The sequence below is a fragment of the Anas acuta genome, chromosome 2 (genome assembly GCF_963932015.1).
Source record: "Anas acuta chromosome 2, bAnaAcu1.1, whole genome shotgun sequence".
NCBI classification, from domain to species: Eukaryota; Metazoa; Chordata; class Aves; order Anseriformes; family Anatidae; genus Anas; species Anas acuta.
Window position 1 is genome coordinate 136,828,264 of NC_088980.1, and position 24,729 is coordinate 136,852,992.

The 24,729-nt window shown below is 43.4% G+C and overlaps 1 protein-coding gene across 1 annotated transcript; it reads right to left on the bottom strand.

The window, feature by feature from the left end:
• On the bottom strand, positions 1-24,435 carry YWHAZ (tyrosine 3-monooxygenase/tryptophan 5-monooxygenase activation protein zeta). Its single transcript, XM_068672400.1, has 6 exons — positions 24,277-24,435; positions 22,324-22,629; positions 7,730-7,853; positions 4,419-4,582; positions 4,237-4,332; positions 1-1,042 (listed from the first exon to the last, which is right to left on the bottom strand). Exons 2-6 carry the CDS (start codon positions 22,615-22,617, stop codon positions 983-985), a joined length of 738 nt encoding a protein of 245 aa, XP_068528501.1. The 5' UTR covers positions 22,618-22,629; positions 24,277-24,435; the 3' UTR covers positions 1-982.
• Positions 24,436-24,729: the final 294 nt, after the last annotated feature.

Consider the following 24,729-nt stretch of genomic DNA (forward strand, 5'->3'; position numbering starts at 1 on the left):
TCCATTCATAAAACTTTTATTCCACTTACATCAACTTAATACACATGTTCTGAACAGTTATGCTTGGATTGTTCATGAAAATTTCATAAGACATTAAACAAAGCTAGCCATCATCTCAAGTTATTTCCCTGTTAACTATTTTTACAGCACATGCATGTTAGGCAAGTATCAAAAAAAATCACAAAAGCAAAAAACCTAAAAAAGTTAAATACATGGGTTTTTGTTTTACTGCTGTGCTCGATATACAGTGTCATTATGGATATCAAGCAATTCATTTTTACTGCATCTTTACTTGTACATTTGTTCTTAGGTTGCTTAAACCATTTAAATACAAATAAAATGTGTAGCAAAAATAATGAAAGCAACAGCAGGTAACTTTACAAATAATGGAATGTGAACCGTTTCTCTGTCCTTCTCTAGAGAAAGCTGACTGGGTTTTCAAACTGCCTTAAGGAACACTTCAGCTGCAATCAGAGATGTACACTTGATTGGTATATTCCACAGATTTCACGTTTGCTTGACACGCAAGACCTGTGGGGCATCGCTTTGTTCACAGCCATGTGTGCTCCAGCTCGAGTACGCATGCTAACTACACCTGTGGCTGCAACCAATTATCCCTTTTTTCCACCGCGACAGACCAATATGCAAGCAGTCGTCTTTGCTTGACATAGAAAGCTGTTTTAACACTGGCCTTGTGGGAAGCCACAATGTACCAAAAGTACTATGCCAAACATGTAAAACTTGTATAAAAATTTCACAACCCTATATTGGCCACCTCAGATGAAAACAGATAAATTCCCCAAATGTTAACTGGCTCTATTCCCCTAATATTAAACAAAACCACATGGGAAATATAGAAATCCAAATAGAAGTAACATAAACCTGTCAAATCGTAAACAAAAACTATTCGTGGGACAGCATGGATGACAAATGGTCTACTGTGTAAATTTCAGAATGAGGCAGACGGAAGTTGGAAGGCTGGTTAATTCTCCCCTCCTTCTCCTGCTTCGGCTTCATCTCCTTGGGTATCCGATGTCCACAACTGTTTGGGGGAAAAATGGAGTAAAACAGGTAAGATAGTAGTACTTACAACCAACAATCGATGATTATTTGAGAAGCCCAGTTTCTAATAATATTGTGGGAGGCCATACTAAGCACCACAGGGGGATAAAAAGCACGTTTAATAAATTTCTCTTTGCAGGAAAGCAGAAGTAAATGGCTATTGCTTCCACCCAAAACAAAATATAAAGCTAGTGCTAGGTGACCCAACCCTACGCTGCTTTTAATGAGGAAGTTCGTGAACAGTCAAAACCAAGATCTCGTATTCACAAGGCTCACCAGAACACGACTACAAGCAGGCCAGAGTCACACCTACGGAACAGATGCTTGAGAACAAGGAACTAACAACACTTGGTTTCATGTGGATTGGTACTTTCTCCTCAAGTGAGCTTTATGCATCTTTCTGAAGGAAAAGCTTCAGTAAAGGTGTCTTTCCACAGCCAGTGGCAGAGCGAATGCTGCCTTTTCTTCAGAATAGGCATCTAAAGATTTTTTTTTTTAAACCAAGATATTTCACTAAAACTGCTATCCCCTGGCTCTATTTGGTTAATGGATCCAAAATTTGCTTAAGGGTAGGCACAGAGCTTCTAAACTTAGAGGGCAGTGGAAGGAGGGAAGAAAAGTCAGGCTAAGCGTGCTGTATGTACCAAATCCTATTTTCAGCTCCATAAAATCACATTAAGGAGCCATGTATCAAGATTAAGTACCACTAAAGCAACTAAGCACCAGTTCCAGGGCAACACCCAGGGCAAAGAAGTTATTTTGTGAACCAAGCCTTTCGCTACACTGACTGCTTCCAAACTACTCCCAGCCCAATATGATTTGTTATCTCTCACCATGGATTTAGAGCAGCCTTAACTGAATCCTTCATGCTCTATGGCATTAGGTGGTAAAACCTGAGAACAACTTAATTCTTTGTCCACCCACATCTTAGCATTGCTTTGGGATCTACCAATAATTGTAGGTCCTACGTGATGCTTAAAGAATTCAACACCAGAACATTTTACCCTTTCCAGAAGTACAACGCAATACAGAGACTTCAGCAAGACCATGTTCTTACTCTCAAGACACATCTGCACTAAAGAAGACATTGCTGAGACAACATCATACTGGTCTGTTTCCAGCTCCTGCACTACATTCAAATCCATTATTCTCAATTTCAGTGCTACTCCATGCATTTGTAAGGAACAGTCAGTAAGAAGAGCTTTTAATCAGAACTTTATCAGGTGCTTCTACCCTAAGTCTTCACCCCTAGAATATCTAGGGTCATGTACATACCTTTATTCACTCAATAAAAAACAGCCTGGATAATATAAAAAGGATTACCAACTGAAAGCAGAGTTTAAATAATCTGTTGGGGGACCTTTATGGGAAAGGAAATGGGGAAAGATTCCACGCCCCCCACCTCCCAGCCCAGTAAAACAAGTTTTGACCTGCTATATTATATTAAACAGTCCTCTGAACACTTCTCTACCTTCAATCCCCCCTGAGAATGAACACAGTCTCTTCTTCAGCCAGACGAGACAAAGAATCATCAGCTGAGGAAACTGCTACTGCATAAAATTGATCAGCATGCTGAATCCCTGTTAAAAGCCTACATCCAAAAGAGTGTGAGAGACTTGCATAACTAGCAGAACTTTTCACATTTATGATTTTAATTGCAGTCTTTATCAGTCACACATATATCAGAAGTTACTTCCTACCTCAAGAAGTTGAGGAAAAAACACTGAATCATTGTGAGAGCAATATTCACACGGGTCACACTAAACATTTAAGGCAAGACACATCCATCCATCCAGGGACATGGAGTCTTGCAGCTATCTACAGTTTTCTCCCTTATAATGTAAACCTTACATCAACTATCATTGCCCTTCTATCATAATAGAAGCAGCAGGGTATCTCAGTCCAACTTTTGCTCTTGCATGAAGCAAGCTGCTTTCCAACTGCTGTGACAAGCTTTACATTATTTTCACTGGAAAGCTAGCAATTAAAGTCAGCTTCTATTTTCTGTTTCAACAGATCTCTCATTCAGAGGACAGCTCTTGAGCAATCTCACCCAAGGGACAGCACGCGCACACACGCACTGAAAGCGAGGCCAATCCTGTATCTGTCTCTGTTACACAAGTTGAGAAATCTCTGCCATTTGTTTTGTAAGCAACAGCTGGAATCATCACATGTAATTTTCCAGTAGTATTAAATTGCCATTCTCATGGAAAAGGTCCCAAGAAATAGGCAAATAATGTGTTAGAAACAGAAATAGAAGGTGTGGCAGCTCCAACTTTATGCAACTGTACGACTTTAGTTGTAGTTATGTTAAAAGAAGTCCAGCTATTTTGCTGTCTCCAATTCCAGATGAACGTATGAACAAGGGGTTACGTCTGGCAACAAGAGAGGTGCTTCTTATTTTCCTGCTCTTGCTTCCAGTTCTCCCTTTCCCTTACAAGATGACCGTGAACTGTGTCATTAATTACAGTAATGCATGCTTGCTTACACTTACTATTTAGATGTTTATCTTTGCCAGTTTTAAAGTTCAAAATAGGTTAAAAACCACACACACACAATGAAGATCGTGATTACAGCGGAGTCCAAGTCAAAAGGAATTAATATGGCTGTTTTATGACTTCCCCAGAAATAGCCTGGCTAGCACTGATTCCAATTTCAGCTTTACCAAAATTGAAACCAACGCCCTCCTCCCTCCCCCCCCCCCCCCCAGCAGGTCCTTAAATGGACGTGCTGGCTTTGTTTGAGTTTTCATACAGGGTCTGCTTCTTACAGATGCAAATAGAGATCAAGCTATGTGAGATTTGATGGAAGTTTTGAGATGGCAAATGTGACTGTTTTCTCTAAGGCTGTTACAATAAAAGAGAGCACTGTCAGTGGTCACAGTCCCCGTACCACATCACTTAAACATGCTAAATTACTTGGATTAACAAAATAAAATAAAAATGTGGTCAATCTGTCTTTTGTTAGAAAAATGTGTTATGTTAATTCGCCTGGAGACACAAGAGATTAGGCAGGAGAAAAAGATATAGCTCAGAAATATCATGTAAGCTTGCCTGTAAGTAAATAACAGCTAAGAATAACAATAAATAGAAGTTAAGAAAGAAGGGGGCAACTCTAATTGTTGTAAAGACCAACCCCACTACCAATAAATACGTAAGATTTAACGATACTCACTGTCAAGTTGTCTCTCAGTAACTGCATTATTAGTGTGCTGTCTTTGTATGACTCTTCACTTAATGTATCAAGTTCAGCAATTGCTTCATCAAAAGCCTACAGTTCAAAAACAAACTTCATTAGACACGTGACAAAAGGTTATGTAAATAATAAAGTGGGATTTTCCACCCCCACAGACCTACCGTTTTTGCAAGGGAACAGGCTTTCTCCGGGGAATTGAGAATCTCATAATAAAACACGGAGAAGTTTAGAGCCAGACCTAATCTGATGGGATGTGTTGGCTGCATCTCCTTTTTACTGATTTCAAAAGCCTCTTGATACGCCTGTTGTGATTGCTCCACTATCCCTTTAGGGAAAAAAACCACACACACAAAAACACAACAAGTAAATAATTCAAATAGCGTATTCAGAAATACAATAAGGACTGTGTTCATGGTTGCATGAACAAAGTATGTTAAGAGCCAATGCTCGTGAATAAGCACTTAAGTTGTTTTATAAAGATTTTACTAAATCATATTTTTAAATGGGTAAAAAAACAGGAAGTTGCCACTCGATCATAGGTTAGAGCATCTCCCTGTCACACTGTGACTATCTGCAAATACAATCAAATGCTTACAGCACTTTTACAGTGCTTGACAAATATAAAACTCACTGCCTAAATGAAAAAGGTACAAAGTTGAAGGTTCAACTACACGCAGGTTTGATGTAATACCACGGTTCCAATAAGTACTGCACAGAGATCCACATTTTAGTCACAAAAAGCCCTGATTACCTTTGTGTATCTCGCTGGATCTTTTCTGTTACAGTCATCTGTGAATTCCCACTCAGTTACAGGAAAAAAGTAGGAAAAAATTGAACTATACAGTGTTTACTAAAATGGAACTGTTCCAGACACCATTCTCACTGAACACACTTGAGCTTATGAGCAGCCTGTGCCTGCACGAGTCAGAGGTTATGGTCCAACACCATTTACAATCTGGACTATGCCCTTGATGACTGCAGGAGGTAAAGTGTAAGACACTGAGAACAAAGTCACCATTGTCCCCTACACTCTCAAAGATTGTTAATAGCAGCTGAGAAAAAAGGTGTGCAGGAAGGAATTCAACTCAGATGCAAAAGGATTCACATTCTAACGTTTCTAGATCAAGCCAGAAATGCATCCAGTGTGATCTCTGCAGGAGTGCCAGTCACATAGCCAAAAAGGAGGAAAGCAATCTTAAGGTTAAGGACTCAAAAATATCAACATTCATGTCAGAGCACTCAAAATCTGAGAATAACCGAACACCAATATTCAGGATGCCTATGTAATCTCAGTTGGTTCAGCTTTGAATGAATTCCCCCAAATTAAAGCATGTTGTCCTCTGCAGCGTGGAAGAGGAAGGACACTCACTGCACAATTATTCAGGGCTCTGTCCCCTCTTCACTTACTACCAATAATGGAGTGCTTCAGAAGTCAGACAACCACCACACCACCTTGAAAATCACCAGAAGTTAGCTCATTACAGTTGAGAAGAACTGGTTTTACAAGAAGTTAAATTTAGAACTAGTGGGATGTGTTTTACTCCTTCCGTAATGGAAAAGAGCTAGAAAATGGTGCTGTTTATGAAAGCCAGAACAAGTACCTTGAAAAATAAACACCTTCAAGACATGAAGGTAAGTGCTTCATTTTAAACATTTTTTCTTTAACATAAATAGCTTCAAAAAAAGTACTTTTTTTTCCTTATTTGACAAGAGTTACCTTTTGAGCATGGATTCATGGAACTGCGAGCAGAATTAGATATATTCTATTTGTTTTAAAATCAGTCATCCAGCATAAAAAGGCTGCAAGATTTTCAGCCTTGTTCTGCTCAGACAGATAGCATTGCACAATCCCAAAGTTCAAGGCTAAAACAGCAGGGTAAGGTTACCTGCTTGACACTCGTGTCCACTGAACAGCTAAAAGAAACCCCTGTCAATACAATAACTTATGAAAACAGAAATCCAATTTCTAGAATTGGGAGCTTTATCCTGATATTGCATTATTCTGCAAAAGAATATTATTCTGAACAGCCATTATTTCCTAAAAACCACTTATCAGTTGCTCTTCAATGTTACCCATCACAGCATGCAGGAAAAGCCTGCAAGATGAAACACCTACAAAAAAGATCTTCAGTTTAGGAGCCATAGCAACTAGGAGCCAGGGTGCTTTCAATTCGTTTTCTTTATTTGGTAAGTCAAAACCCACTAAAAACTGCTCAGGCAGGAGATCGGGTTGATTAAAAATGAATTTTAAAACCACATTAAGCAGAGATTTTAACAGTCTGATTTTATAGCCTGCAACTTAATCCTCACCATGAGCAGAACATCATACCTTCCAGGTCTGTAAATGAGAGACTACTAAATGGAACATAGCTCCTTTAGGGCTGTGACAGTACAGACCACAGGTTACAGAGTTCTGCAGTCACCAAGGATGGGTCAGTTTGCATGCGGTAAGTATCAGAAGTCAAATCAAGCCCTATTTAAGTCTCAGTAACTTTATTCAATTCCCCATTATCTAGCATACTGGGGAAACTGGGCTACCACAAGTGATGTGGATAAAACATATACGAGGCAAGACAACAGCAGTCCATGCATTTGGATTGTCCGCACGCTCCCAAATATCCCATACTTCCACAGACTGAGTAACAGATTAAACTGAGTCTGCAAGGAAACAGCGCAGGGCTGGCAGAACTTGCAGACTGGGCTCTGTGCTGAAGAGCACTGGTCTTCTGAGCACTGGTTGCAGCCCTAAACTGGCCCCAGGAAGTGATTTAGGAGTGCTCACAAGCTCCACCTAACGTAATGTATCCTCTTGAATTGAAGGTGGCTGCACAGAGTTAACTTGTTGTAATGCTACAATATATTAGGTGGCTTAACTGCTGTAGTTAAGTACCTTATTTTAATTTTACTAGCCACACTTAGGTGAAGGCAACTTACCTGCAATTAGGACAAGCTGCTTAAGTGAAGATATAAACAAGTTTAGGAAATCAAAAAACATTTGGAGATTAAACTATCATGGCTATCGAACAAGCTCACCTAACAGCACCATTTAGTTCATTAATCCTGTTCTTCTCCAGGTGTACTGCAGTCTTTGATCACTGAACCTATGCAGATACGCTGTAAAAATGCAGAACTAGCATGAAAAGGACTTCAAAAAGCTAGATTGACTGACTCCCTGTGAAGATGCGAAAACAATGCTCAGCCAGGAAAGAGATGCACAAACTCATATTTCAGTGATAAGCTGCTCATGTGCATGAAGTGGAGTTGATTTCCAGACTGAACATCTGTTCCCTGGCTCAAATTTTAATAACTCATTTGAAAGCCAGCAACCTATGACTTTTCTTTAGGAAACAGGAGGCTTATTACAAAAGAAATTTACAGCCCAAACAGAAGTATTCCACAACTACAGTAGTGTCACTGTTCACCAAAAGCAACCCAACGTGACAACAGGCGGTGACGCGCTGCCATACAATACCTTTCTTGTCATCTCCAGCAGCAACCTCGGCCAAGTAACGGTAGTAGTCGCCTTTCATTTTCAAATAGAAAACTTTGCTTTCTGCTTGCGAAGCATTAGGGATCAAGAACTTTTCCAACAGAGACTGAAACAGAAACAAAGAACACAGTGTTGTGAACATGCGTGCTCGTACAGCTCGTTGAACCAACAGTTCGGTTACACTACCATCTCTCATAGTCAAGACAGTTTGATTTTCTGCCTGTTTTCTTCACGTCTTACATAGCATTGTCAGTTAAGGGGAATGTGTCCTGGATCACAATTCAAGGCACCAAAAAGGAATGCTCCATGGGGAGAACAGAAAAAGAGGCTGTGTTAGGTTTGCAGATGAATCTGTAAGAACCACAGGAAGGGTTCCTGTAGGCCTTGACAAAAATAAGGTAATCCAAAGAGTCTGGGCAGAGCACACACAATGGAAGAAAGTCTGGATCCACAGGTGATAAAAGGATTCAAAACATCAGCTGCCAAATCAGAGACCCAAATATCTTACATAAATGGGCACCAAGAACTAGGGCAGGCTAATGAGGCTTTTTTAAAGTTATGATTAACTGGAACTCAACACCAGAATCACCAAAAGAAACTGCAAGGTGAACCTGGATCCTTGAATTTCTCAACAGCTGAGCAGCACCGAGGAGGATCAGCTATTTGTGTGCTGCCCTAACAGGTCTTCCCATCCCTTCCCAAGCAAAGGGGAGCTCTCTGAAGTCACCCCACCAAATCCTCCCCGTAGGCTGCCAGTTAAGACCAGGTTTTTCTAGATTATTCTAGCTGCTTATTAAATTAACATAGCGAGTTCCCAGCTGAGGCAGTCATGTAATTTAGTAAGAATTCTATTATGATGAAAAGAAAGAAAAAAAGTCACTAGCTCCAACACATTTAGTCAAATTAAGGTACAAGCCTGTCAAACTTCTTGATAGTGAGTGCTCAAAGTCAGACTTTGAAAGAAAAGCCAGTTATTTAAAAGCCAGGAAAAAAAAAAGTGCAGAAGTGCTCTTGAATACTGAAAATGCAATCAGAAGCTGTTACATAAACTTTGCTATGGCTACATAGCAAACAATTTTTTTAAAAGAGGTCTCAGTACGAATTTTTGGGCGTCGCTTTTCACTTGAAATTAGAAGAATGACATTTCAGTTTTGCTTCACTGTTTTTAGCTCATCTTTCCAGAGCCACGGCTGCCTTACAGTGCTTTCCTCTAGACCTGCAGGTTTACTGAGTGTCTTACGTGATGAGCGCTTGGGACAGGCTTAACTGGACTACAGTAAGCTGGAACCAGTGTGCTGCAACCCCACACAGGCACCTGTGGGCAGTAAACCAGTGGACAGAAGCAACAGAGAACTTTGTCATTGACAGAAAGAGCAGGAGAGAACATGACCACGCTGCCCCAGCACGGCTGGCACGAAGCAGAAGGCGGTCAGGTCTGTGGGTCACACACTTTGGCTCTGCCACTACTTATACATTCTGCTCTCAGCATCACACAGCTCCAGGATTTGCAGCTCTGGCATTCTTCATCAGTGCCAAGCAGCTCTGACTTCAATGACAAGTGAAGGTTCCTCCTCGCTGCTGAGAAGGAGGCTCGTTAGGCTGTCTCTGCAGGGCTGCAATTAAGCCAGGTGTGTCAGTCTGCACCCACCCTCTGGCACCACAGGGAGCTGCCCTCCTTCTGTGCCCTCCATTAAGCGCCCAGACCAAAATATTTGCAGCAATTCCAGAAAGAGAAGTTATTCATCACCTCTATAGGAAGCTGACTGAACAATACAGCTCCGCTCACTCCCACAGCAGCAGCTAAACCCCCAGACCTGAACTTCACTTCGGTCCCAAAGGAGGTCAAGTTGTTGGCCAACATCTAACTGAAGGGGTTGATTGCACCAGCAGACACAGAGGAGGGAAGACTACCAATTAATGAAGTCTTCATAATTGGATAGGGCAAAACAGCAGCTTGGACAGTGGGTAAACAGTGAAATGAAGAGGGTTCTGAACCCAAGCTGACTTGGGAAGACAGAGGAACCAAGAAAATCCCACTGAATAGCTATTCCTACAGCATAACCTATACAACGAGTCTCTGACTGCATGGGTAGCTCGCTCCTGTTGGGGTGAAAGTCTTCTCATGCACCTCTGGGAGAATTTTATTTATGCTGAATACTTCATAAACGGTAACAGCAAGACCTGAGAGCCAGTCTGTAAGATTACTGAAAGGAGGAGCTCTCTCCCCTCTCCAGAAATCTATCAACAGTCCTACCAATGCTTCAACTGCTCTGTTCTAATATATCAACTGCTAAAGGAGAAACAAGGTAGGTAGATGGCAGTGGGTGGTTATCAGCGTAGTGCTCATCACCACATGGGGCACTGAAGTGCTAGAAACTAGTCCGGGACAGGACCAACATGCCAGTCCCTAATTAAGAAGTTCGTTAGGTAAGCCACAGCACTGCAACGCACGCAGTGTCCTGACAATGGAAGGACGTCCCGAATAGCAATGTATCATACAGATGCTATGTACCCTTGCTAAGTTGTCCTGCTTCTTCAAGATATCCTAGCTATCATGTAAATTTCTGCCTATTTTTGATTTTTTTTAAATATATAAAAGTATTATATATAATATATATTGAAGTATGCACTAACTACACCTCCATGGGCAGTTAATTGCAGTGCTGGAATGAGAATCTTGTAGAAACAACTTATCTCCCCAAACCAGCCCTCTACTCCCCCAGCTGTAATTGCCAGAGCTTTTAATTTGACAGCAAGAGCGTTTAGCTGCTGTGAAACAAACCACGGCATTGTAGTCAAGCAGACAGGGATGCAGCAGCATCTGAGTGCTGTACAGCAGAAACCTGTAACAGCTTGTGCAAGTGCTTCAAATACTTCTCATAGCAGAGTCACAAGCAGTCTTTCCAAAGGGATTTTCAATGGAAACTCACTTTTTTGGGGTCTGTTTTTAAACATGCATAGATTAAATCTGAATATCAACTCTTACAAATACATCAGCAATGAAAAGCTCGGGCTCAACACGTCACAGCTGGCAGCAATCGCGGTCCAGACAACACGTCTGTCCTCTGGTCTGGTAGAGAAAGTGCATTCAGCCCTGAGAGATGCCAGCTATGCTGACGCATACCACAGATAAGCAATCTCACAAATTTGGTACATTCCCCCACCCCCAGCAAGTATGCAGCAGAGAAAGTCTTTGTCTCGAAGGATGTAACAGGCTGCATCAGCACAAATTTATTATTCGACCAGCGAGCTTCAGTTCTGGCTTGCATTAAAATAAAAACTAAATGAGAAAGATTTATTCTGTTCCTTTTTAATTATGTTCTTTAGCCAGAGCAGGACGCATTCAACAGATGGCCATGCTAACCACAGGCACAAGGCGTTTTGGATGAAAGGCCCCAAGGACTTGTTCCTGTGGTTTTGCAAGACAGTCTTAAAGGTGAGCACTAGACTCAAGAGGAGTATGAAGGAAGGATCACAGTAGTAATTCAGTCTAAAAAACAAAAACAAACCCTCTACAAGAAGCCTGCTTTCTTCTGCAAGCATACAGGCTTAAATTTGTCACGTTGTGGTGAGAGCTTCAGTTGAAGACAGGAAGCCAACCCAAGACGACTTGAATAGTCTTTTCCTTTCACAAGAAGCCTCAAAATACCTTTCTTTTGAAAGTACTTGCTTACATCTTTGGCAAATGACTTGTGCAGGCCAGAAGACCATTCCCAAATCCACCATAAGAGTGTTGAAATCCCTGCCTCAGTTTTGCTCCATTGCTTGTAGCCCTGCATGCATTTCCTTTTAATATGGGCTCAGTTTCAGTACGTGTGGTGTGGAATCTTTAGATAATTCCTAAAGCTCTTGAGGACTGCAGCAACAGCTCAATTTTCTATTCAAGATATTCCTCTTCTGACAAACAGGTCATAAGAATAAAGTCACCTGATTGCACAGCAATATAATTGTAAATGAGCAGGTAATATATAAAAATGTTTAAACACCAGCAATTAGCTACCAGTAAGATAAATAGTTGAGTAAAAACCTTTCGAAATATCAAAGGGGGAGAAAAATCTCCTGCACAAAAGGACCGAGCTTAAGAGAGGCAAAACCTGAGAGGAACACGCTGAAAAATAGTAGCTAATTTAAACGGTATCAGTTTTGCTCAGAGCTAACGTGGCAGGCCTTTTGTTTTCAAGAAGTGTCAAAGCCATCTGACACAGCTATGCCATTACTGCTGCTTTTGGAGAGAAGTTACACGGGAGAATTTGCTGAATTTTAATCCCACAAATTGATGATGAGTGAACATGGCATAGGGCTGAAGAACATATGGAAGGGCTTTCTCTTTTTATAAATCCGCCCAGAAGGCATGAAAGAAGCAGCGTGTCGTCTTTAAGCTCAGCCTGAAAACCTATTTCTTTGCCATTTCTTATTAAGGGACAGCGGCCTAATTTCATGATGTAGGCAGCGTGCCATCACCTTTCTTCAGGAGCACAACACGAGCGCTGTGTTTTTCACAAGAACACAGGGGTGATTGCCCTGGAAGACAGGGCTGTTCTGTCCAACCCACCCACAACAATGCCCCAAAGAGGCTTCCGTTAGAAAAACATACAAAAAAACAAGAAAATACCATGCTTCCGTTGGCCTCCATCGATGCCTAGGGACTTCCTGAGCCAGATGTGGTTTCTAAGTGTGGTAACCTTCAGCAGGCTGCTTGGCCACGTTCTACACACTCGTCCAAGCTCCCTTTAAATCACCATTACCTTAAGAGCCACAGTACTCTGCACCAAGGAAGCTGCAGATATGTGACTACAAGGAATTGTTACTTTTGCCTTAAACCACTTTAAAAAAAAAAAAAAGCTTTTAAAAGCATCGGTGCTCAAGTCTGCCTTTCTTTCAGAAGGCCACCAGATAGCTTCAAATCATTTGAAGAGTTTACCATTTCTAAATTAGAATCAAAAGCTCACGCTGCACTTTGACACCATCCAGGCAGCTCTTTATTTGTGGTCTATGAAGGAAGGTGAGGAGTGGAAGAGGGAGAGATGTGGAGGATGTTAGGAAGGCAGCATCGAGCTGAAGCCCTGTGGTTGAACAAGCAACGAAACTGCAGTCAACTGAAGACCCCTGAATCTCCTGAATTAGCTTTTGGGGTGTATTTGGGATGTACTAATAAACTTACCAAGTGCAAACCAGAGTACCCAGCTCCTCTCGTGTTCCAGATCTCCCAGGGTAACGACTTCATTTCTACAGGTGTGGAAATACTTTATAGATGTAAAGCATCAGGTGCAGCCAGGCAAACATTTATCACATTGATTCTGATCGGGTACACACATGGCAGGAAGAACTACACGCACTTAGTCCCGAGCAGAGCCAACTAACCAGAGTAGTAACTGCAGAACATCCTGGTTGAACTACTCCCTACCTCTATTTTGATGCCAAAATTAAAGTCGGTCACGTGTGTTGGGTAAATTCATGATAGCTACTGATCCTACAAAAAGCTAGTGTTTGGTTTTCTGTGTGTGTGTGTTCTGTGTCAGCACCCCAGCTAGGCAACTCACACAGGCTACAAAATGCTACCTGCAGTTAGCCACCCCGCACAGATCTGTGTGCCCACTAAAAAGGGTTCAACCGAGCCATCTGTGGCCACCACAAGTTTTATTTCCAGACATCTATCTGAATTGCTGGAGGAAAATGGCAAATTTTGATTTTTAAGGGGATTTACAACTGCTGCCTCGTTGGTGACCTCCGGCTCTCTTGGGAAACAGAAAACCAACAAACCTCCACAGAAGGGATGGTTCTGCTGCCAGCCTTCTCCTCTGGCCAACAGCAAAGCCTCTTGTTTAAAGTCAGCTCGAGATTTCTACCTACTCATTTCCCCAGCAGAACAGGCATACAAGAAGATCTGTCAAATACCACTGGCTGGTAAAACAGCTGCTGAAGAAGGAAAGAAGACTGCTGCCTGCCCTCAGTACCAGTTATCCCCTCCTCCCATCAAAGTGGCTGCCCACACAGGCAGCAGCAGGTTGAAAAACGCGAGGCGAGGGAAGACAAGGTGAGAATAATGAGCCTGAGCAGGGGAGGAATGCAGGATTTGGGACACGGGGAAGAGCAGGACTCCTGGAGCTTACCTAGGACTGGTAAGGACAGGAAAAATGTTAATGGTTACAGCAAAGCAGCTGCTGATCTGATGAAGATCTGGAAGGGGGAAAATGAAGGAGACAGTCCTGAGTAATAAGAGGGTAACTGACAGAGCTAAAAAGCTGCTGGAGAAAAGGGAATCCTGTGGAGCAGGCAAGGAATGGCAAGAACTTTTAGCTTATGCAGAAGATGCTGTTAAAAACGGTCTAAATATATTTCTGTAGGAAAGAGAACAAAAGCAGTGTCACATGTGGGCAATCAGAGGAAGACATGAGAGAACTAAGTAGGACACCCAGAAAAAAATCACCCTCGTGCTCACACATATGCTGAGATGTGGCACTGAACAACAGGTAGTTCAGAGGGTGGTAGTTCAGAGGGAAGATCTGGCTCTTACAGCCACAAAGCCCCCAGTATGAGAAGAAAAGCAGGGGGATGAGGTAGCAGGGAGCGAGATCTTCCATACCATGCTTCCACAGGCAGATCTGCAGCTCTCCTTGCAGACCTGCCCTTCCCAGCTCGTTCCTTCCACCTCTCTGCTCTCCAGCGAGTGTTGGTGGCACAGGGAACAGGTGCGCTAAATATCAGGATATACTCTTGGAGAAAATCCATACAAAAGGCAGCAGCTAATAAGCCAGTTTAATCCTAATTATTTTTCTCGTTATTCTTTTGTTGAGGCATTGCTATAGGCATTAATACACAAAAACAGCCTTCGCTGGGAACCAAAGCCAATATGCAACATTTCCCTGCTTTTTGGCACCACCTCAAGTTTATTTCTGGACTGTTGTGGACTCGCAACAAAATAGCACGGTGCCAAGAGATCATTATTCCCTAAAACAAACAAACAAAGAACAAAAAAACAGAATACCTTCTGAGAAGCTTGTAATAATACAAAATTGAAACCAATTGGGTTGGATGAGAATTTCTGCTGTACAGGTAGGGCTACATGACAAGCTGTCCTGGCTGCACTCCAAACCAGAGCACAGTTCTAGCTGCCTTGAGCTTTTCCAGTTTTCCTTTCTGAAGAGATACTATTAAGCCCCCCCAGAAACATGATGTAACACTTCTTATCCTTGAGAAGAAACAAAAGACCAAGTTATCCCTAGCAATTTAACAATCTCTGAGCAGATCTGCAATGTGAAGTGCACCACGTTACACAACGTGTCTATTAGCAGTTCGTTACAGCACGGGATGCTAATATTAGCAAAAATGGCATTTTAGAGATGTAAACCCACTCTGCACTAGGAGGAGCTGATTGAATACAGACTGAGTAGCTTAGATTCCTGTTGTTAAATATTTGGTTACCTGCATAACCACAAAGGGTAGTAACAACCAGGAAAAAAAACTGCTAAATTATTTGATTTGGATTAAATCTCATCAAAAAATAATTTACTTTTTATCTTTGTCTCAGCAGCAGCATGACTTATTATTACTCTTCATTAGATGGGGCCCAGCCACTCTTCTGTCCGATTTCAAGAAAAAATAAGCAGCTATGCAAGAGCTGGCATTCAGTAAAAAACAAGTTCAAGAGGTAATCATCATCTTAACATTATTCCATCATATTTAACAGCACAAAGCTTTCTCCCAAACTGTTTCAAAATGGTAGCCAGCTACTGCCTGACGAGATGATCACATTCAGGTTAACAGCCAGGAGCTGCTTCGTCTACCTACAGGAAAAAAAAAACAACAACTAAAAAAAGACAAGAGTTTGAGAACTGGTTTCAAAAAAGTGCATTTCTGTCAGACGCATGGTAACAAGACAGAAGTTTCCAGATAAAACCAGAGATAGCTTGGCATCTGCTTATTACAGATGAGCAGAGATAATGCACCAACTCTGCGCATGTTTTAGATGTTGTATTTCTGCCACTCACATCTTCCTCAGGCCCAGCAGCAGCAGGCACCTTCCCATAGCAGTGCTTCTGCTGGCAGCCTCCTGAGTATCAGTGAAATGAGCACACCTAGCAGCTAAAGAGTTCCAAGTGCTTGCGTCAAGTTCTTGCTTCTTCAACAGCAAGAAATAAGGGGGAGAGCATTTGTTATAAATGCCTAAAATTGAACAACTTGTTTTTGTGTTGCTGCTTGAAACTGTGTACCACTTCCAAGGACATAAGGCACGCAAACACTCGAGGTTGCTTTCAAGTAAGAAAGTTACCTGGATGCTCCTGAGCAGCACAAACCCTATGTACAGTTCTTATTTTATTTTCTTAATTTATTTTTTAATCAAAGTCAATTATTAAGCATTAATGTGACCTTAAATTAGTACAGCAGGCCACTGGTTATAGTAAAGATCTGCTGTACAAATTCGAGAGGGCACAGATACCTGCATATATGTACATGCACCCGTGTGTGTTTAACAGGTAACTGCATGTTTAAATACTTGTTTGCATTTGTGCAGAGCACCATGACCAACTTTATGATAAATGGGCGCTCCAAGAACATCAACATTCTTAATATTAGCAAGAATTCCATCTGTAAGTGCTGTCTCACCTTTACTCTTGCAGCCCAACCATCAGTAAATTACTTTCAGATGCTGGAATCAGAAAAGTCCTCTCAAAAATGAACTGAAATTTCATGCATTCACAAAGAATTACATAAATAGTGTAGGAAAAAAGGATTAATTTTGCACAGCTGATAACTAATAATTGAAATTATCAAAATAATAATATTTGACCTTGTCCATGTGATTCAAAAGCTTTTCAACACATTCTTTTTTTAAAGGAAAAAGTAAATTGCTCTAGTTTAGGCAGTGCTTTCGCCACTGCAGGAAAACAAGGACAAAAACAAACACCTGAAGGGGTGTAGCTACAACTAGGGAAGCGATTAAAGGATTAGCAAAGTGAAATCATGAGGTTGATACAAATAGTCTCAGCCTCCTCCCTTCAAGGTATTTGAACAATTATCCCAGCTGAAACTTCACTGAAAAAGCTAGACTTGGAGAGTAATTAAAAGCTTTAATTATAACCATCCTGGGAAGGCGTAAACCCTGGCTGTTTTCTCCTCTGCAATAAACAAAGATTTATTCATATAAATGATTTTTGAACTGACTTAATTCACATACATCCACTAGCACGTTACCAGTTACCATCTTTCAGCACACAGGAGATGATAACCAGAGTTTTTTTGTCCAGGTTTGGGCTCCACCGCCCAACATATCGACATCCTAAAATGAGCCTGGGGAGGCCACCAGCATAATTATGGGGCAGAAGCACATGAAACGTGAGGCAAGGCTGAGAGCTGGGTTTGCTCAGCCTGGAGAAAACCAAGGGATCTTACTGCTTGTTACAGCTGACTAGAGAAGATGGAGCCAGACTATTCCAGAAGGTCTACAGGGAAAGAAAGAGACACAGCAAAAGAGCTGGAGTATAAGTTCTGACTGCATAAAAGGAGAAAAAAAAGTATATATTTTATGGTTACACTTCCAGTGTAACAAATATTACAAGAGGCTGTCCAGAGAGGCTGCACAATCTCCATCCTTGGAGATGTTCAAAATTTGACTGGACAAGACCCTGACTGATGTGATCAAGCAGCACCTGTTCTGAGTGAAGTTGAACTAAAAGGCCTGCCTTCAAACCTCAATAATTACTCAACCAAAGCAGCTTAAAACGACATGGAACAAGTTTTTCAAGACAAAGACTTGGTGCACACAACTCCTAGATTTCAAAGTTAACCATCCTCCTTCAAAGAGCTGCTTTCTGCAGACAGAAGTTTCTACCACTTCTTCCTTTTTTTTTTTTCCTCCTTCCTAAAAATATCTGATAAAGGGCACAGATCTTAAAGGCAGAAAAAAGTGGAGTCAGAAATAAAAGATGAAGTCTGACGGAATCAGAGAACTAAACATGGAAATTTTCAGCCAGAATATGGTATTTTTTTTTGTTAGCATCTACACTATGAAAATATCAGAAGGCTGTACAGGATAATCAGCCACTGTGGCTCAAACAATCCACTTGTCTGCTCAATTATACCACTCTATAGGTCAGCTGTGTCCTGACACACTGAGCTTTACAAACACCTCACATGTACACATAGCTTCTTACAGGGGGGAGGACTAAGTTTCCTGATCCTATCGCTTAGGAGTTAGCGCACAAACAGGTTTTATAGATGTTGAAATAGTAACCTATTAGGTGTTTGCAGGCATCCAGAAAACAGTCACAGAGGAATTTGTGAGTAGGACAGCAAGAAGCATTAATTCTGTGGTATGTTCTCTAAGAAGCCATTTAGATGCATTCTGAAGGGAATTACACTCTCAGCCCCCAGTGAACTGCAGCCCCACAACAGGTTACTAAACCTTTCAAACCTTCCCTGTTCACAATAACCACTGTTATGGACGTTTTACTTTTTATAGAATGCAAAGAAATCCAGCTAGGTACACAAAGAGCACCATTTTATGCTTTTGAGCATGAAGTCAGGAAGAAATAAAACCTGGAAAAGCCAGCAAGCAATTCATCTTGTTCTTGAACAGCACCTTTATCCTTAACCTTTTCTGGCAGGGAGGGGAACGCGGCGCAGCACCTCTGTGCAACAGCAGCTCTCGAGGGCTGAATGGGAGCCAGGGCTTCAGGAAGCACTCTACACCTCAAGAGGAACAACCCAAAGGGAACAGAAGGAGGGAAGCAGAGCGCTCGTGCACTGCAGGGAAAGATTAATTTAAGGTATAACTGTGGGAGAACCTGGGGGAGGGGGGGCAGGTCACCCAGAAGACTGGGCACGGGGCAAATGTAAGAAAATCACAAGGTGTTTTAGAAAAAATGCAAGGGACTGTGCTTCCATACGTGCCAGCCTAGAGAGCAGACAGTAACTCTGCCTAGCAAGCTGCAGAAAGCTTGCCATGCTTCAAATTATTAAATTATCAGACTGCCTGAAAGCTAGCAGTAGTTTAGAGCTCCAGAGAACACGCAAGCAGTAAGAAATATCAGATGCTAGCTGTGCAAAGACCTCTCCACATGTTCTCTGTATTTCAGAATCTGTATTAGCTGGAAAATTCATCTTACTACACATTTAATGGGACCTACTTCAGCTACAGTTCTGTTTCCCTTTAACTGAAAAAGGCTTTCTGAAGAAAATCCACACCTGTTCAAGTAACATCCATTTTTATTATGGAAACGACAAATAAAAGGTTATTATACTGCTATTTCAGACAGACCCTCCTTCTGCCCCAAAAAGTGAAACGGGATGTGAAGCACACACTTAGCTAACATCAGGAAAAGTGCTTAAAAGCTTAATTTCCTGTATCAATATGAAATTTCTGAGGCTGGAAATTTTCTATAATATGTACATTTAGGATGCTTGAATATGGCAATGCATTATCCATCCACGTCCTCCCCCCCAAATTATATTATTCTTAAAGGGTTTGGAAAATCAGTCTTCACTGTTACAGTGCACATAGCTTGTAGTATGCATCATGTGTCACCATTACTTGCAGTTTATCGGTGCTACCAAAGGAACCAAAAATCAGGGTTAATTATAATATGCCTGAATGTATCCAGGCACATCTGAGAGAACTGGTGCTAGAACAAGAGATTTTGGGTCTCTCTCCATGCAGCAGCATGCTGAGGCTGCAGCAAGCAGAAGGATGAGTTCAACCTGTTTAGAGCTGTACGAGTACTCGGTGGAAAGGTGAAGTAAGGGAAGATAAAAAGATGGCGAGGATGTAGATGCTGGCTTCTCTCTAGCGAGGTCAGTGCAAAGAAGAAAAACATCTGGATCTGCCCCACGTCACTGCTCATGTTATCTCTCGATCGCCAGCAGTTAGGAAGCAAGCAAAGCCCAGCATTGCTCTTATTCAGCCCGTAAATTAGCAGGGGAGCTGGGAACAGACCCCACTCGCAGCTTGGCATACTCCACACCTACTGGCTTAGAAGGGCTGTTCCTTCCAACCGCTACTAATTTGATTCCAACAAGTGAGGGAAGAGAGCGAGAAGCTTCAGAGGAGCCGGCTTTGGCTACATTTTGCTTCAACACTCCCTTAATTTCCTCCCTTCAACACAGAAGTTAAGACTCTGGTCACAGCTGAGCGTGGAAGTGACGTAACACTCCAGGGCATTAAATATTACTTAAGAGCCCAGTAGGCAACTGAAGACAACGGCTCAAATGGATTCAGTCTTGATAAAAGATACAAACAAGTTGCCAAGCTGCCTTTTTTGTTTTTTAAGCCAAAATGGATAAGCTTCATGCCTGAGAACTCTGAAAATTTAACACTTTGGGCCCTGTTAAAGGCATTTTTCATACCAATCAAGGTTTGGTAAGCATTGTTTTTCATTTCTGTGAGCAGTTCCAGGCTGTGCAAAAATTACAGAGGATAAGAAAAAAATCCTAGTTCTACCTTTGCACGTGGCATTGTGCAGACTCCTGTTCATAAAAAAAAATTATGTTATTAGACCTTTTTCCTCTGGTAAAGCAAAGTGGATTTCAAGTAAAGCAATGGAATCAGTCATGTCACTAGGTAAGGAAGAATGTATGTGAACAAAGAATCAAGAATATATTTTAAGACATAAATCTAATCCTTCACTGTAATTATCAATGTCAAATTCAGTGTGTGCCACTTGAAAGCATTTTTAAATCTCGGCTCTTCAATACAAGAAGATTTTATTTTCCTTTTTAAATCCCAAATCTCAAAAGTAGTTTTATTGCTGTTAATCACTGTCTAAGGCATTGTTCCATCTGGACAATACTTTTTCCTCAATCTATTAACAAAAACCAGACTGGCAACACTGAAAATGAGCGAGACATTAGCTGCCTAGAAGTAGTAACATGTCAGAGGATAATAATTTTTTGAATAATTTACGTATCTCTCATTAAGCACAGCAAAGAGAAGTTCAAGCCTATTTTGAGAATCAAAAGATTTAACAAGATTCCCCACCCATGTTTCCCCCTCCCTGATTCATTAGTTGCTGCAGCAGCCTCAAAAACTTTTTTTTTTGTTTTAGTTCTTGTATTTAGCATGCACAATAAAAGCAGGCTAGTTTTGCCTCAATCTGGTTTCCATTATCAGAATGAAACTTAATTGCAAACACTTTGTTAACTTCTACTAAAAAGGGGTTTCTAAGCCCAACGGCTTAATTAAAATTAATCCTTAAACCCACATGCAGTTTACAAAAAGAACTTCAGATCGCTCTGAACTGAAAGCATCCACCCCCGAGGACTTTCCCCGTTAATAAAATCCGTTAATAATAATAATAAAAAAGAAATCACAAAATTAGAACGTCAGATTCGGATCCTTATTTTCCTGGCTTAACCTGATGAGCTGCCACTTAACGCACGGAACAGCAAAGAGGCTTTTTCCAATGCACAAGCTTGGCTTTTCCATTTTCACAGTGGAAGCTGAAGAGCCATCCCCGCACAGAGCAACAAAGCACATGAAACTGGGTGTGTTACAATAACCGTGGAAGCCAGCCTGAGCTGGGAGCCAAGGCTCCGAGCTCTCCATGCCGACTTTTACACACCCTTGGAGAACCAGTCTGCTAGCAGCCATCACCGCCCATGCCGTTTCGCTCTCCGACACGGCGAGCCAGGTTTGTGCTACTCGGTGGCATTAATTTTAGTTTGACAGCAGGTCTGGGAGCACATGCTTTGCTACAAACCGCTCGTGTGGCATGCTGTCACCGCCAGGGATGTGGCCCCGTCACACACAGGGTGACACACCAGCAGGGCCCACGGTCCAGGGTGAAATTCTACAGCTGACAGCAACATCTGCCCTGAGTGGAGGCAGGACAGGATGGCCACTGCTCGTGTGCTCGCTGAAGCATTACCAGCGTATGCAGTTAAAAAAAAAAAAAAAAGACAACGTGGAATAAGCATTTGGAGGAGGTTCAGGTTTTCTAAACCTGCCTCCTAATGGCAAATGTAACGTTCCTTGGTAGGTACGTGCCCACTGTGACACAACTGCGAATCCCACAGAATGCTGAACTTGAACCCCTTTGCAGTTTGCTTCTAAAAATCTGAAGTTTAAGGAGGTATCACAGCGTCCCCACTGCCTCTTCCTGCAGTGAGTTTTCTGCATGGCTGAGTCATAACTAACATTACATCATCTTACCCAGGGAGGGGCACAATTTCCGTCGAGTAAGAACTACCTCTTACAACTAGTGCAGCGCCTTAAAGTTACAGGAATCAAAGCCATCCAGGACACGAGTACTGCAGGGGGGCGGGCTGGAGGAGAGGGCTCCAAACCAAGCCTGTATCTACTTCAGCCTCAGAGAAATATTAGATATAAAGTAACAGGTATTAAAAGTTACCGTAAGGTTTCAACACATCTCCAAACACATTAGCATCGATAGTTATGTTAATTTGTACATAAATAATCAATATATTAGAGGGAAAGAAGAGCAAGACAAATATTAAATCCCATCCTTCAGAAATGCCACAACTTTAATGAAAGAACAGACAGAAGCAGCCTTACAAGACCCAGCACCATTTACCCTGCAAACGGTAAGTAAAAATGGATCAACAGTTTCATTATTTCTCACCAGCACATCATTGCAGATGTCTCTTAGCTCAGTCTCAATTTTCTCTCTGTATTCTCGAGCCATCTGCTGTTTTTTCTCAGCGCCTTCCGTCTTTTGTTCAATACTTGAGACGACTCTCCAAGATGACCTACGGGCTCCTACAACATTTTTATAGGCAACGGAGAGAAGGTTCCTCTCTTCGTTGGACAACTCAGCTCCTTGCTCAGTCACAGACTTCATGCAACTTGCCATGTCATCATATCTTTCAGCCTGCTCAGCCAGTTTGGCCTTCTGCACCAGCTCATTTTTATCCATGCTGATATGTTTCTAAAGAGGAAAAATAGTGAGGCATTATTCAGACACCGATTTCATGAAAAGAGATGTTTTAGCTTCACATGCAGAGCCACCATCCTCTAATTAGCCTGGAATTGTACAAGGTATGGCTGAAATTGGCTGAAATCTAGACTGCGAGGCGTGCAAGTGCTCAGACACAGGGATTGAAAACTCACAGTCATTGATTCCTCCTAAAAAGCTGTTAACTTGTAGAAGTGATTACTCCAAAAAATGCAAACAAAAGCATCCAAAGGTGAACTGGAAGCAAATCCTTCCTATCTTATGCAAATACATGATCCCAGTTCTTTGCCACTCTCTCATAAGAGCGCATCCAACCTGCAGCATCAACTGCATCTAATCGTGAATACAACAGAATTGACAAAGGAAGCAGCCAGCAGTGCTTTTTTCACCCCTACAAAACCAGGCAAATAAAGGCTAAGATGAACAGCACCACACAACGCTGTGCCAAAAATCTTATGGTTACGTGCAGAAAGAACTGGCAGATGGATCTGCAAATCCGATCCCACACTGGATGCTGCAAAGTCAGAACCTAAAGCACCTGAATTTCAAAAAGCCACGCTAATTTCAGCCACACTAACCTCCTCTCCTGAAAGGCGGGATGCTAGACCTTCTGACCCCTCAGCCTGAGAGGCTTTTTGGAGACAAAAGGAAATTTTAGGGTTTAGTAAGGTATCGCTTCAGCATCCGTATTTCAGATGGCAGGAGGTGGTGGCGATGCTTCACGACCTGCACCCCATGAGGGCTCCTCCAACCCAGCTCTGCTGCACGGGGATAACCACTACCTTTATTTTTTTTTTGCTCCATAGCTCAGAACCATCCTTCCTCACCCCCAACCTTTCATACACCTCGGCTGGCTCCTTCCCAAAGCCCTGGCGGCCCTTTGGGCTCTACAAAACCCCTTTATCCACCCTGCTGCGGCGCACACCCCGCTCAAAGCCGGCTCCATCCGACCCATTTCGCTTCCCTAGGGTGACAACAAGAAAAATAAAAAACCCTGCGGGGCTCAGCCCAGGCAATAGAGGGCTGGGGGGGGGGCACAACCCCTAGCGGGGAGCCCGGCGGCGGCTGCGGGAGCCATTTTACAGGCGGCTCCGGCCTGGGGGGGGGTGGGGGGGGAGGCGGTGCCGCCCTCCTCAGGCTGTTATATGAGGGGGGGGGGGGGGGGCACAAGGAGGAGAAGGGGAGGAGGAGGAGGAGAAGGAGGGGGGGGGCTGCGCGAGATGGCGGCCGGGGGCGGCCCCTCAGGATGGCCGCGGGGGCACCGAGCGCCTCGCCTCGCCTCGCCTTTGTCATGGCGGCTCGGCGCCGCAGCCCTGCCCACTGCGGGGCGCCTCCAGCCCCGAGGAGGAGGAGGAGGAGGAGAAGGAGGAGGAGGAGGAAGAAGCAGAGGGGGCGCCCCCCCCCTCACACACATCCCCCCCCCCCCCCCTCCGCCTCAGCGTGAGGCGGGGAGCGGCCGTTAACGGATGCGGAGGGGGGGGGGGGGACCCCCGGGGCCGGCCCCACCCGCCCCCTAAGGGCCCGCCGGGCTCCCCCCCACCCCGCTCAGCCCCGGAGGGGGCTCGGCAGGCTGCGAGGAGGGCGGTGGGCGCCGGGCCGGGCGCGGCGGGGCCCCGTTACCTGCGGGAGGCGGCGGCGGTGTGTCGGGGCGGGCGGCCGGCGCGGACTGTGCGGGGCTCGCGGCGCTGCAGCCTCTCCTCCCCTCCCCTCCCCAAGCTCGGCAGCCGCGCACGGGCGGCTCGGCCAATCAGCGCGCCGCCCCGCCGCCCGGCCCGTGACGTCAAGCGTCGCCATGGCAACGGGCAAGGCGCGGGCACGAGCCCCGCGCCCTTCCCAGGGCGGAGGCCCCGGCGGCGGGGGCGCGCGGCCGTTCCCCCCCCCCCCCCCTCGTTCTCCTCCCCCGCCCACCTCCCGATCTCCGCCGCCCTTTTGTGTTTAACCCCCCTTATGTAAAAAAAAAAAAAAAACACATAAATTTGTCACAAAAAGCACAACAGCCCTCATTTCTGCTCCCTCATGGTGGTGGGGGGGTGGTGGTGGGGTGCACAAAATGGCTGCTGTGGGGGCTCCCCA